Source organism: Eleutherodactylus coqui, chromosome 6 (genome assembly GCF_035609145.1).
Source record: "Eleutherodactylus coqui strain aEleCoq1 chromosome 6, aEleCoq1.hap1, whole genome shotgun sequence".
NCBI lineage: Eukaryota > Metazoa > Chordata > Amphibia > Anura > Eleutherodactylidae > Eleutherodactylus > Eleutherodactylus coqui.
In genome coordinates this window covers 96391684-96407461 of record NC_089842.1, presented here as the reverse complement: position 1 = coordinate 96407461, position 15778 = coordinate 96391684, and the positions used below count along the sequence as shown (strand labels likewise).

Here is a 15778-nt window from a genome sequence, read left to right as displayed (position 1 = left end):
TGGCCATTATCACTTTATCATCTTCACTTCCATTGTGGAATCTGCAGTGGGCGTTTGCCTCCAGGTTCCGCAGCCAATACCTTGCATAGCATGCTATGGTAAAAGGCTTTTTCCTGCACATGAGCAAAAATCAGTTGCAGTTTTCCGCTCGCAGAGGGGGGGTGAGGATGGGGGGGGGGGATCTGTACTGCACATGTCCAACAGCGAGCCGTCAGGACCATGTGCAGCACAGAAAAAAAAAAGTGCGCGTGGTCACCGGCTAGGCACAGGATCGGATTTCAGTCTGGGATCCGGAATCCGACCCATTCGTGTGCAGCTGGCCTTAATAAGCTTTTTCAAAAAAGAAAAATGGAAGTGAAAACATTTCCTTCCTTTCTTCATATACTCAAATCAGTGACTAGCAACCAAATCATAAAAAAGAGGAAACACACCCATTTTAATGAGATTGAGCAAAGCGCCACCCCAGATATACCTGAAAAGTGAATTCTTCCTGGGGAAAATAAACCCAGGATTGCAGGTACTATGGCACTGACTGCACAAACAATGCAATAGCCGTACTGTCCACTAGAGGTCTTACACATACAACTAGATTATACCATTTGCAGAAACGCTTACGTTTTTCTCCGTACTAAAGATTTTCTGTCTTCTGCTGTGCTATCCCATGGATAATAGCCGAGAAGGTATTTCCAAGCGTCTTTTCGAAGCCCTGGACACAAGCCCTAAAATTTAAAAAAAATAAATCGAACAACGCATTTCATAACATAGATGCCGGCAGCATGCAATATCTGCAGTGTACTACGTCTAAAATGTTGTGAAATGGCGCCATCTTGTGTACATGGACGGAAATGCGTACAAGCAGCCAATACCGTATAGAACACTCTGCAGTCAGTGCTGCAGTGCATAGATCTAATCCCTGCTCTGCAACCGCACTTACCCCAGAAAATATCCTCTTCTTCAACCCTTCCACATTCATCACTCGACCTTCAGAATCAATGCAGGATTCCCATTCCTGCTCGCTGACGGGTGCCTGGCGCTCTATGACTGGACGCTCGCCCAGCTCCACTTGCTGAAATAGATTTTTGGATGTTAGTTTACAGTCTAATCCCACAACAACAATACCCAAGACTCTATAATCACTTAACATGCTGAACTCCAGGCAAGAACCTGCTGTAATTACAAAAACCCCTTAAATTTACCAAACCTTGTTCAATATGGCGCACAGTCCTCTGGGACTCACAGCACAGAAAAGAAATCCTCAACCCTGAATACTCACACAGGTGATCACTTCAAAACCTGGTTCATCCTCCAGGCCAACTGCCATCTCAGATAAGGGTCTCTGGTGATGTCCATCCTGGGGCCGCAATGCTCCACGGAAAAAATTGGTAACCTTGGAGAACCCACCGAACGTTGCAGAATACGGATCCTGGAAAAACCTCTAGAGTTAAAAAATAAATAGTTTATCCTTTACTGGATTTTGGACACTACCGCCTCCCAATGCCACATCTCTGCCCAGACAGAGACCCATCATAGATCACGTCTGATTGGTTCAGGAAGAGATGGCTACATTCCAGTGGCTGCTGATAGACTTTGTTCACATGGGCAACCAGGAGTAGCAACTTGGAATTTGGAAGAGACCACGCATATTGCATGTCCTAAACCTGAATATGGATCAGAATAGGACATGCAGTGATCCATGCAAAAACTCGCTTGTGTGCATAGAGTAGCAGTGCAGGAGACAAATATGTTGCAGTTACTCTCATAGTAATAACTTCTTTGTTGGCACTGCTGTGTGATTATTCAGGACAAAGTAGATCTAATACAGATTCTGGCCACTGCAGTGGGAACGGAGCTGTCTACTTCCTGCAGAAATCAGCGCAGTCAAATGGCTCAGAGAACAGCTGGTTGGCGGTGGTCTCACGTAACTGACCTCTGCTGATCTACTATTGATGGTCTAACCTGACGATAGGCTATCAATAGTTTACAACTGGACAATCCCTCTGGAAATTAAAACAAACATACACACCAGTCAATAAAATACAGGAATTACACAACACAAGAGCACCCCTAAACCTTATATAATTCCATGGTCAGATCACAGCCCAATGTATGTCACTTGTAATTCCCTGATGTCTAAACCCAATCCGCTTCCTCCCCCATTCCCCTCTGGGAAGCACAGAAAGTAGTGATTCGCGGTCACCTTATTCAAATAGCTGCCCGCCGTAAACGGGAATGCATGTCGCGACAGCTAGAATTAGAACAAGTATCAAAACTTGAAAAAAAAAAGCCAAAAAAACACCCATCTAAAAATAACCTCCAAACATTACCCCGGGCTTAGAGCCGAGCTGGACCTATGCTTTACAGATTCTATAGAACGGAAATTATGGTGGTCCCGTCAGGGATATTATATACCTCCACACCCCTCGAACCCCAACATAAGCCCCCTTTTACAAACTCTGCACAAACCAAAAACAGTCTCTGCAAACCCTATCACGATAACTCGAGAATTCAAAAACAGTTCCTAGCCAAGTTGTATTTGCAGCCAAGCTCCCTCCCCACAATCAAATCACCTCTTACCTTCAAGAAATAACTACCTACACTTGATGAAGCTTTCCTTGATAAGCTCGCATCTAAAAATCACCCAAGTAAGCAGCATTTGTTTTGTATTAACAAGACTGAGTTTTTCCTATTTAATGTTTACTGCATTATTGCAGTTTCATACATTTTTAAATAAAAATTACAGCATAAAAAAAAAAAAAAAAAAACACCTTATATATTTCCTGAAAGCAGATACTCTGCCGATTGCAGATAACTTGATGGGAACTTTACAGCTATGTCCATCTTCACATATTAATATGATAAACAGGATAACACACATTTGCACCTGAAACGCTCATGCAAGCAAAGGTTTACACACAAAACCAACGTACAAATGCTAAACCGAGGTGTGCAACATTGACATATTTCACAATCCTCTACATCAAGAACAATCCATGCTCTCAAAATCGCTGGAACAGAAGCGATGCAATATTCGTCTGTCAACCACAAATGGGTTAAAAATATATACTGCACACCGTAAACAGTTACTAGTCTACCCAAATAGAAATGTATGCACACAACCACGTTCACGCCACTTTGGAGTAAAACTAGGCCATGTGTCTCTGCTCACAGAGCTCACAGAGTGATGTAAAAAAAAAAAAATTAAAAAATAAATAATCACAGGAAAGTGCTAACCAATTTTTGCATGCAAATTAAACTGGCAGATAATAGAGGTACTGTATATAATCTTCTAGTCCATTATAGAGACAGTAAGCCTAATATGATGCGTTAACCAAGGCCTCTCACAGACTGGTTCACTATGGGTGCTTTTTCGTTTGTTATGGATGCATTATCTAAACCTCCATTAAATCAAAAGGATAAATATCACAGATCACAAATACTCCTCCGCCCCTCCAGGCATCCTGTCAGCATATCCAAAGCTTATTCTCCACTGTTCCTCCACGCAGGTGAGAGTCAGTTGAAGGAAAAGGGTGAACAATTCAACTTGCTTCATCTCACAGAATCCTGACTTTAAAATAGGATAAAGATTGCAGCTGTAGCTGTGATCTAGCATGACATAAAGCCCTTAAAGCAAGGACCCATCTCAAAAGATCCATGCCTACTGAAATGCCTCCCTTCAGGTATGTACAAGATATGTTCCAAGCAGCAAAAAGGGTTAAATATCAAAATCAAGGATTGGAGAAAAGAAGAGTTGAAGAAGATTTGAGAGCTGAACTTACAGACACCAAGTCAGAAGTGCCATCATCAAACATCTGGAGTTCATCAAATGAGTGGGAGAGGGCATGAGAGTCATGTGGATACACCAAAAAGAGACGAGAATCCTTGGGAGATCTGGAACAAAACAAAACATTTACATTACAGAGACATAAAACCTAAATATAGAAGTCTGAGCTCAATGCCCAGGAATGGCTGCCATTCTTATTATTTTGGTCTGACCATCATGGCATAAAGCAAAATGGTGCTAAAAAGAGTATTTCCCTTTAATAGCAGATCACCAGTAAATACAAAACCATTGCTACAGTTTCTAATCTGGCCCAAATAACTTCAGTCCAAAACAAATGAGAATAATTAGGTTTTCCCACTAGAGACATTTATCACCTATCCTGTGGATATGTAATAAGTGTCTGACCACTGGGACCCATGCAGATCCTGAGAATGTAGAGGAAGATAGTCAAGCGCAACCATTCTCCTCCATTCAACAGAAGTCCATGGAGCTGTGGGACATTCAGGGTGTGCCATTTTCGGGAGCGGCAGGGATCCCAGCAGTCGAAACACAACGATCAAAACTTTTTCACTGATCCTGAGGATAGACGATAAAATGTATTCAGTAAGAAACCCCCTTTAATCCATTATCTGTACAAAGCTGTGGATTATGTTGATACAGTAATAATACAATGAGGCTTCTTTAAAGTGACTGCCAGCTGCTTTGAGCCTTCTAAACTAAGATTATGGGAAAATTAGCTGATTCATTGAGTCTGAAGATGCACGTTTTTATACTTACTCCACCATTGCCCTGCTGTCTCTCAAACCCACCGTTGTAATGCTTTCCACGGACTACATAGGCACACGCTATTTAGTCCGCTCATTTTATGCATGCGACAATGTAGTCTGCTGGAAGGGTTCAGCAGCGGGTTTGACAGCTGAGACCAAGGGAATGGCGAGTCAGGTAAGTATACAACAACTTACATCTCCGGGCTCGGCGTATCAGGTGCTTTAGCCTATAGGGCTCAAAGTAGATGAGATTGCCCTTAACTCTTACAAGGCCAGCATGGGGGATCTGCAGGGAAATTGACATGTGGTACAGATTTAACTACTTGGTGACATGGGACTTAGATGTAGGTCATATGTACGGAGAGGGAAGCATCTACAATGGCCAGAATTTTCTCCATTCAGCCATTTAGGTGCCGCAGTCAAGAACAACTGTGGTATTTAAACTAGACAGGGTGCAGAGTTGAGTTGTAATGGCATTGTGGGACCTACAATAGCCTACTGGCCTGCCACATACAGAAGCCTATTAAAAGGGGTCTTTCAGGACTTTTATAGGATAGGTCATCAATATCAGATTGGTAGGGATCCAACTCCCAGCTTCCCGGTGATTAGCCGTTTGCAGGAGCCACAAGATCCATACATCATACAGTGGCTACAAAGCGCTCATTACTGTTCAATTGTGGGACTTTAGAAAAAAAAAACAAAAAAAAAAAAACTACCTTTATTTTCCAATTTATCAAGTGAAAAAAAGGACAATAAACAATTCAAAAAAATTAAGATAATTAGTATTGTTGTGTCCATTAAAGGCCAAGAGATTGAAATACTGAAATAATGTCAGTATGTCATTTTCATCACACAGTGAAAAGAAAACCCAAAAACCAGATGGCACAATTGCAGTTTTTTCTTCATTTTTCCATGGTAAAAACAATCCCTTCTACAGATAGTTCAATGGAAAAATTAAACGGCCCTTGGGAACTGAGGATTTAAAAAATATATAAAAAAAATATATAAATGCTACAAAATCAGTGGCAACCCCTGGAGTAACATGAATGCAGATTTTGCCACGGATTCATAGCCATTTTTTTTTTGCAGCTTAATTTACATCCCGTTTGGACGTACCTGAGAATGGTTTCACACAGCTTTCGTGGCAGTTTTTCCACTCAGTTTTTTGAGACAAAGCCAGAAGTGGAACCAGCAGGAAGAAGTTGTTCTTCCTTTAGAATTCCTGATCTTTTTCAAATCCCCATCTAGTTTCTGCTCTAAAAACTGCTACAAAAACCTGAATATAAAACCACTCTTCTGTGTCCATTACAGGCGTCAGCACAGCAGCCTTAAACTACCACCTTTGCCCTCTACTGACGTAGGTTGGAACGACATGACTACTGTCGGCATTGCAGGCACTACTAATCCTCGTGATAAGAGGATGGCGCTGCCATGATAGGTGCAGGATTAGCAAACAATTGTAATAAAGAACATGAAATCTTCCGGAAAAGGTCAAGAATCTCCAAGACAGGATGAAAGGAGTAAAGAGTCACAAATACGGAAACCTCCAAGTGAGGAGCAATGGGGGTAGGGGAAGAGTTTCAATACTGGTCTTACATGTTCCTTAATGGGTATGTTGTAGAGGCAGGCTAGGGTAGTTATTATGGGTAGTGAAGTATAGTGGAACACAAATTATACTGGGGGAGAAGTTATGTAGCAGGAAAATGGGGGCCAGTATTGGTTCACATATGTAAAATGGGCAGAGTTATGGATATAGATGTGGAGGACAGGTAAGGGGCATCGGAGGGGGGAGGGGGGGGGGAGGTTGTTTTTTAAAAAGTTGAGAGTTGGGTAAAGCAGCTTCACGGTTGTATTATACGTGAACTGGGTTGTGTAAGACATCATAACGGTACTTTAGCAAAGGTCACGGTAATATTATGGGCCCCCTAGTTAGGGCACTACTGTGCGGCAGGTTTGTTCCTTATAGGTTCTTGCTGTTGACAGAAGCTTAAGCACATGACAACGCAATCACCGTCCTTATCTCCTGATAGCTATAGAGCTCAACTACTAATGAGATCCATTCCCAGCCCGTTATTCTGTCCTTGCAGCACAAATCAAACCAAGGACCATGGCCTCCTCTCATCAGCAGTTATGAGTTTTGTGATGACACAGACAACGCTATTAAGAGTCAATGTCAAAGCATGGATTGCTGGTTCACGATGTGCTGACGGGAAGGAAAGTGGAAGAACAATCTAAAAGCTAAAAATAAGTCCAGGGGTTCCCTGGTTTATTGTAAGAAAAAGATAAAGGAGAAAGCAACTTCTAGGATGTATCTATTAGTTTTGGAGTCCAACTGCTGGAGCCCCCAAGAATCTGCTGCATAGACCACTGCCATGCCTCATAGTCCAATCTCCGGCTTCAATTCAGTACCAATTCGGCATTGAGTTAAAGATCGGAAACAGAGGTTAATAGAAACAAGCTCCTTGAAAACAGAATTTTGCATCCTTTATAACCAAACTGACCTAAAATAACAGCTTCCAGACCCTGAGGGTTCAGTCCATAAAATGATGGTGGCATCCACGGGCTCTCATCCCATTGGGCATGAATTTATGAGACCAGAGGTCGACTAGAACTTTGAAAAGAATCCAGAATCCCTCATATGGAATAAAAACCAAAAACATCCATCTGGCAAACACCCCTTACAGGTTTCAGGCCATTATAGGTCCTTAGTCCTGCCAGGGTATGCTATGACACTAGAAACAAAACTTATCAAAGAATAAGCTCTGCAGATCCAAGCAGAACATGCAACATTTTTTGAGACTTGAATGTGGATCCATGGGACTGCAATTGATTTTGTGCTGGCAAGACTGTGGAGCAGAGTTTAAGGGATCCTTGGTCTTGACCCTTAACACCCACAAGAAGGTAAGGATTTTGCTGCAGTGAATCCTCAGCCCCCAGAGAAGTCACCACTTGGCAACCAGACGCAAAAGCGAAGGCAGGACCGGAAAGAGGCCACAGGACTAGGAGAGGAACCAGACAGAGCCAAGAGTCATAACCAGGAGAGCAGTTCAGGAACCAAAGTGGTTAAGACAGCAAGCTAAAGTGTAGCCAGGAGTGTACAATACTACAAATACCAGGAACAGCAACCAGGAATGACCTAGAAACTAACTTCAGGCAGGATCAGGAGTGTACGGTGATTAGATTTACACTCAAGGCTTAAAGTGGTTTTCCCACTACTTAAAATTGCTTCACAACCTCTCTGTTCTTCTTGGTTGCTGCTGACCAGGTCATGAGACTGCTGAAACCAATCATTGGCCACAGCAGTGACCTTTTATAGTCAGTGAATGGCTGCAGCAATTACATGTCCTGGTCAGCAGCAACCAGGGAGTAGAGTGGTTGTGAAGCAATTTTAAGTCATGGGGAAACCCCCCCTTAAGGCTGCAATTAGCGCTTATTGCACCAGGATTATTGGTGTGTAATAGCACTAATTGCCAGGCTGAATCGGCAGGTTACCAGTCATGGATGTCGAGACGGGTATCCAATATGGCTGACAATAAGCCTGGAAGAAAACTTCTCAATAAATTTACAGAATCATCAAATGCAGCTCAGAAGAGACTGGTTCTTGCTTTAAGTTATAGTCTCCAGTATCAAATAAAGACCATTCTCCAAAAATAACTCCCCGTCCTCCTAGAGGACAAAAAAATTACACTATACCTCAAGATGGGTGTAAAAGTGCATATGAAAGAAGCTCCATCATTAACGAATATTTTGTCCCCTAGTATGTTCTCATTAATTCCCCAAACCAGTATTTCCTGGCTACATCACACGGGTTTCTCTAGATGCTGTGGCTCACCCTACAAGAAATGCCGATATGCCCAACCTACTAAGCAAGTCATAGTTTTCATAATTCCAGGTCCTTCTACATAAGGTATTATATAAAATACAACGAGTAAGCGATCTATGTCTTGGAATGTTCATTGTGTAATAAGTTCCATGTCAGTTGTACCTCCAGAAAGCTCAAGACTAGAGATGACCGAGCATACTCGGTAAGGACAATTACTCGATCGAGCATTGTCCTTAGCGAGTACCTCCCCGCTCGGAAGAAAATGTTCGGCTGCCGGCGCGGGTGAGAGGTGAGCTGCGGCAGTGAGCATGGGGGGGGGGGGGGAGGGAGGAAGAGGGAGAGAGAGATCTCCCCTCCGTGTTCCTCCCCGCTCTCCCCCGCCGCCAGCAGCCGAATCTTTTTTTCGGAGCGGGCAGGTACTCGCTAAGGGCAATGCTCAATCAAGTAATTGCCCTTAGCGAGTATGCTCGCTCATTTCTACTCAAGACACACCTCCTGGAAGATCTTAAAGAGACACTCCGGTCATTTAAAAAAAAAAGAAATTATCTAGCTAGCCCTCCAGTATATATAAGTGAGATGAAATAACTAAGGTAAAACTTTTCTCCCAGCCTCTAAACTCAGATGATCATGTGATCTCAGTTCTGAGCAAGTCAGATCTACTTGGGGTTATGGATTCACTTTCTAGTCAATTTCTCAGTCTGTGTGATGATGTTACATGGCTCTACCGCAAAAACAGCTTAGAGGGGAATACTGGCACCCCTGTCACAGTTACTGATGATGATGATCATACAGCTCCTGTCACACAGTTATAATAGAGGAGATCGCAGCTCATCCTCCTGACTGTAGCTTATTTAGGTGAACATAGAAGGTAAATGATTAAACTGTCCGCCCTGCAGGCAAAAATGATACAGCCTTAACTAATGCTAGTCCAACGCATAGAATGTTTTTGCCAGAATGGCCCTTTAACAATATTTCACCTTCTGGTCATAACATCTCTTATGCTTCTAAGCATTTTGTTTTGGTCCACAATAGATCAACATTTGCACTGAACGTGTTTTGGCATAGAAAAAGTAAAAAACGTCCTATACCCAGTGGTGAAACGAGACAGGGCTCGCCCTCAGACATGTGCAGTACAGATTTTTTTCAGCTCCTGCTTTTCCCGCAGAATCCGCGGCCTGCAATTTGTTTCTGCTCGTGCGCATGAAGAATCATTTTTCCACAGCATGCTATGGAGGGTTATTACTGAGGACCCTGGAGGCGGACGCCATTCCCAGATTCCGCAGCAAAAATCCGCCAGTGTGCATAAGGCCTTAAAGGGGTTGTCCCGCGCCGAAACGGGTTTTTTTTTTTTTCAACCCCCCCCCGGTCGGCGCGAGACAACCCCGATGCAGGGAGGTAAAGAAAGCTTACCGGAGCGCTTACCTTAATCCCCGCGCTCCGGTGATTTCAATACTTACCGCTGAAGATGGCCGCCGGGATTCTCTGTCTCCGTGGACCGCAGCTCTTCTGTGCGGTCCATTGCCGATTCCAGCCTCCTGATTGGCTGGAATCGGCACGTGACGGGGCGGAGCTACACGGAGCCTGCATTCTGCACGAGCGGCTCCATAGAAGACTGCAGAAGACCCGGACTGCGCAAGCGCGGCTAATTTGGCCATCGGAGGGCGAAAATTAGTCGGCACCATGGAGACGAGGACGCCAGCAACGGAGCAGGTAAGTATAAAACTTTTTATAAACTTCTGTATGGCTCATAATTAATGCACAATGTATATTACAAAGTGCATTATTATGGCCATACAGAAGTGTATAGACCCACTTGCTGCCGCGGGACAACCCCTTTAAGCTCAGTTTAGGCTTTCAGTCTCTGCTCAGTTTTTGGAGGACAGAAACTGAAATGAAAACAAGGGAAGCAAAAAAAATAAATAAATAAATAAAAAAAGGGTCCCCCCCCCCAAAAAAAAAAAAAGTACCAGCCGAGATCGCACATGTGCATTCTAAAAAGAAACATGGGGCTGACGAGGAATACAAATTTTAGTAATTATTTACAATACTACATTTTCCAATAGACCAGTGCGGTCTTGGCTGGTACCGATACTTTTAATGCATATGTATTACACCAACGCTTTTTTTTCTAGACCGACTTACCATGTCAAAATCTGTCTGATTCAGAGCTTCTGCTCTGTTGATGACAATTTATTTTGAGCTGTTTGGATAGATTTGTATGAACATCTGTGAGATCTATTCATGGGATATATTTAGTGGTCTGCATTTTATGCAGATTTCGCTCAGCGCTGGCTTTTATATCCTTTAATGGACCAGTCTGATTCGCAGTCATCGGCACTGTTGATGACGGCTTATGTGGAGTAGCTTGGATGGATTTTTACGGACATCTATCTGGGATCTGTACGTCTGATAGATTTGATAAAAATTTTGCTCAGAGTTGGCTGTTCAGTTTTTTTTTCCCTCTTCCCTACTCTCTGATTAATAGTCATCTTCTGCTTACCCTTTGTCATCATCAGCATAGGGTCTTTTAGGGAGAGGTTCTGGAACGGGATCGTCCTTCTTAGGGTAGTTATCCAGTTTTAAGTAGGTAATTAATAGATTTTTGTGAGTTCCCCATTTGGTGGTTTTTAAGCATATGAATAAAAATTAAGTTTTACCTTCTGAAAGGGTGTTCATTTTTTGAGGTTTTTTTGGTTCTTTTCTATGAGCTCCGTGTGGCGCAGAGTGTTAATGCAGCAGAAATGCAGTCCTAAAAGTTGCAGGTTCAATCCCGCTTGGTTCAGGGGAGCCGGAACAAAGTTAACTCAGGCTTCCGAGGTCAGTAAAATGAGTACCCAGCTTGCTGGGTGGTAAAATATGACTGGAGAAGGCAGTTGCAAATCACCCTAGGAGTCAGTCATGACTGAGTGCTTGCACCAGCGGACTTTACCTTATGTTTTTCTACAGCCCATTTCACACAGCAGAGAAAATTGCCCAAGATTTGTGCTTTGCAAGACACAAATCTTGCACAAATATGAACCCACTCTTTTGAATGGGGTCATACGTATGAGTGATTTTTTTTCCCACATTGTGGCGCAAAATAAAAGTTATGCAAGGCCTTATCTTTGGGAGTTCTTTCGAAATACCCCATATCGCCCTTTTTTTTTTTTAAATGAGGCCGGCACAGGTTTGCACAGTGTGCGAGGTGCACGGAGTGGCTTATAAATCATAGTTGGGATCCTTTTAAATAAACCGGTTCCTCCTACAATGGTGCCTTTACACGCTGTAGCTGATCTGAGGTAACTACACGTTGAAACAATGGCATGTCCAGATCCAGTCCAGTAATTAGCCGTGATCCACATGCAGTTACTGCCGATCAGCCACGGGCCGCACAGGCACCCTCATTAGGTTCCACTTCGACGAATATCCTATATGCGCAAAAATTGCAGTTATCAGATCTTGGAAAAACAATTTGATTTTCTCCAATACTTGTTAAAATTAAATAGTTATGGATTGTGATGAATGAATTATCTGGCAAGGCAATGTTACATGAGCCCACTGGCTCCAATGCACCCTGTGCTACATTCCCGTACAAATGCCCAAATAGTTCACTCTCAGAAATCTGTCTTTACGGGCAACTTTTTTCTCTCAATGCCATGATCCATCAACTTTGACATGATAGCCATTAATATCTACACATATCATGTATAGATAACACGTTTAGAAAACCTAAGACCTAATCTACATTGTAGGCCCAAAATGTAGATGGTTCACACAATTTAACCAGATAGTACTCCCATTCCTACTTTCTAGGAACATCTATATTTATTCATATTACGTCAATAAAAGCTGAAGCAACGGTCACGTTTTCCTAAAAAAACCATTGATATGCCCAAAGTGTCCGACGGGCTAGAATCCCACCTATCACCAAGACGAAGATTTGCTCACTCCTATAGACTATAAATGGACATACACTACAATCTCTCCATGCAGTCTTTTCTTGGATGTAGCGTTGACCTAACCAAGTGGAATGAGGACCTTTAAATAAGTGCGGCCTATAAATTAGTTTTGGTGAGAAAACCCCTACAATGTCCCTTTAATAGGATATCAATGCAGTCAATACTGCAGAATAAAATCAACAGACAAGCCGGATATTCCAGGCCAGGCACTTGAGAAGCAATTTAGCAATACCCAAGTTATCCTAATAGCCTTGATTCAGCATCTGTCAGCAACCCGCAGCTTCCGGCAGTAGTTGTAGTAAGTGAAACTATAGCATTTCGTTATGACAAGATGAACCTCATAAATAATAGACAGGAAAACAAATAGGGCCACTCGATAATTCCTCCAGAGCGGGAACATCTATTAACATTGTGCTGTCTACTCACTTTCACTATTGATGGATTCAAGATGCAGCCTTCCCCAAGTAAGACGACTGGAGGAGGAAATGTTATCTTATTCCAGCTGTTAAAAAAGGCAATTGGAATAAAATAATACAAGAAGGAAAAGCAACGATCACATTTCACCTGCCAGGAGGAGGATCGCGTTTCCTACAACTGCTATCTTAATTCCCTTATTGATTAGTTTATCCTTAGTTTACCCAATGACCCGCCGTCAGATTTATAGGTTGTACTCATAAGGTGCACGGTCACGTCGGATAAATCGGTAGGGTCACCTTCACAACCATTTTATTAATGTCCCACTGCAATAAATCTAAAATACAAAATAAAGCTACATATTAGAAAGAACTAACCAACCAAGGTATCACTATCTGAAACTCCTGACCTCTTTTTCCTCAGATGGTCATGTGATCACAATTCTGACCATCTCAGATCTACTTGGGTTTATGTATGCAGTTTCTAGTCAGTTTCTCATTCAGCATAACTAATGTGTGATGTTATTACATGGGGTGTAGCGCAGAAGCTCTTCAGAGGGGCTCATAAACACTCTTGATGATGATCACACAGCTCCTGCCACACGGTTCTAACAGAGGAGATTACAGCTCATACTCCTGACTGTATACTTATGGTTTTTAATATACAGAATGTAATGGCAGCTTTTTGCATGCAGCAGAGAAGGTACAGTCTCTAGCTGCTCATGTAATGCTTTACTGATGCATCATGCGATTGTTGTGCATCAGGCAACATCTTGATGCTGAGATTTTTGCTTTCACATCAGACAGGAGGCTGCGCTGCATGGAGGCGACTGCTATATGCAGTGAAGACCTCCAGAGTGTGACAGGCAATCAGGTGAGGGGTGCAGGGTCTGAAAAGTGCCTTTTCTCTGGTGTGGCCCTTTAATTATATGCTTTCTACAGTTTCTATGTAAACTATGCGTCACCATGGTAACAGACAATCTATAAATTCTGCGTAGTGTAATCTTGCAGCCTCACAATTTCTTTCATTGGCTATCAGCTGTTTCTGACCACTGACTGCCATCAGTAACTTCTGCAACCAAAGTTAGCTCTGATTGTAGCAGGTAACTATTTCGATGCCACGATAAAAGCGGACCACGTGTTTAAAAAGTCAGCGGGAGGGGGATGCCTCCCGGCATCCATCGACACGCTCCACAATGCGTTCGGGGGGAGTCGATGGGCTACCATGGTAGCCTGGAGCCTACTGAAAGCTCCCAGGGCTGCCGTGCATAGATGCCTATCAAGTTCTGCCTGTGACAGGGCTTGATATGCAACATTAAAAATCACTATACACTGCAATACTGTTGTAAAAGCGATCAAAAGATGGCAAATTCAAGTCTCCTGTGGGGACTAAATAAAAGGGTTAAAAAAAAAAAAAAAAGTGTATGATAAAGTGTAACCGTAAAAATATTAAAAAGCATTTAAAAAAAAAAAAAGGTAAAAAAAGAAAAAAAGCACACCTTTTCCCATTAAAAAAAGTCTAAAAAGCCTCCACATATTTGGTGACGCTATGTATGAAAACGTCTGAATTATTGGAATAAATCACAATATTTATACCACAAGGTGAATGTCAAACTAAAAAAAAAGGAAGAACTGAATGCCATAATTATGATTTTATTTTGTATTCTAGCTCACCCCAAAAATTGCAGTAAAAAGTGATCAAAAAGATGAAGGTTTCCCAAGACAGTATTAATAAAGACTACAGCTCTTCCTGTAAAAGCAAGGCCTCACACTGCCCAATTAATGAAAAAATGAGGGTTGGTATTACTATAAATTGCACTGACACATAGAACAAAGTTCATCCGTCATATTTACTGCAGTTGAGGGCTCTTTCACACGGCCGTAGGAGTTTTTACATTCGCCCACCGGCACCAAAAAAAAGGAGTGAATAAGCACACAAATCTAATGTTTGTGCGCCAGTTCAGACAGCCCAGGCTCGGCGCATATACGCCGAGGCTGCAATGCCGTTGGGCGGGGAGGGACAACTTAGCTCTGCTAAGCCGTCTCCCCCTTCCCTCCCCGACTCACCTCCTCTCCTCCCCTCCAGCAGTTTGCAATGGGAGGCTGCGGGAAGGGGGGCGGAGCCAAGTTGCAAACTTGGACAAATCTGGTGGGCTCATTGAAATAAATGGAGCACATGAGCAACAGCTGCCGCCTTCATCATGGAACGCTCTGGTGTCCTGTTCTTGGGATTGGTGGGGATCGGTCTTCACCAATCGCCAAGTTATCCCCTATCCTGTGGTAACCCCATTTAATTGTCAGCAAAGGGTCATTACATTAAAGGGGTTTTGTCATTAGAAAAAAAAATAATAATCAATACTTACCTTAGCAGCTGACTGGCATTGATTGCTCAAGTTAAGTCTACAGTCCACTAGTACCCCAGTCACTTTTCCCTAGCTGTACCCCATTTAGTGTATATTGGTGACATCCGTTTCTCCTGCCCATGTGCATAACCTTACATTTATCAACATTGAACTTCATTTGCCATTTTTCTGCCCAAGCCCCCAGCTTGTCTAGGTCCATTTGCAGCCGTACATTGTCCTCCGTTGTATTATCTTAATTTTGGTTCATCTGCACATATTGATATTTTGCTGTGCAGCCCCTCTATCAGGTCGTTGATAAATATATTGAACAGAATGGGGCCTAATACTGAACCCTGTGGCACCCCACTAGTGACGGTGGCCCAATCAGAGTATGGACCATTTATTACCACCCTCTGCTTTCTATCTCTGAGCCAATTCTTTACCCAGATACACACGTTCTCACCCAATCCGAGCTGTCTAATTTTATATATTAGCCTATTATGCGGCACGATGTCAAATGCTTTAGAGAAATCCAGATATACGAGATCAATAGATTCTCCCAGGTCCAGCCAAGAACTTACTTCATCGTAGAAGCTGATCAGATTGGTCTGACATCATTGACCCCTCATGAACCCATGCTGATGAGGGGTTAATACGGTTTTCCTTGAGGTATTCCAGGATGGCATCTCTCATAAACCCTCAAATACTTTTCCA

General features: G+C 42.8%; 1 protein-coding gene across 2 annotated transcripts in view; it reads right to left on the bottom strand.

The window, feature by feature from the left end:
* Positions 1 to 15778, bottom strand: part of TBC1D17 (TBC1 domain family member 17) — a 42221-nt gene that overhangs the window by 15773 nt on the left and 10670 nt on the right. The window contains exons 6-9 of one of the 2 annotated variants that reach the window (XM_066607225.1): positions 3777 to 3888; positions 1274 to 1435; positions 935 to 1066; positions 616 to 719 (exon numbers count right to left, since the gene is read on the bottom strand). In XM_066607225.1, coding sequence (XP_066463322.1) covers positions 616 to 719; positions 935 to 1066; positions 1274 to 1435; positions 3777 to 3888 — 510 coding nt within the window. The remainder of the gene's footprint in view (positions 1 to 615; positions 720 to 934; positions 1067 to 1273; positions 1436 to 3776; positions 3889 to 15778) is intronic. The other variant, XM_066607226.1, reaches the window with a different exon arrangement.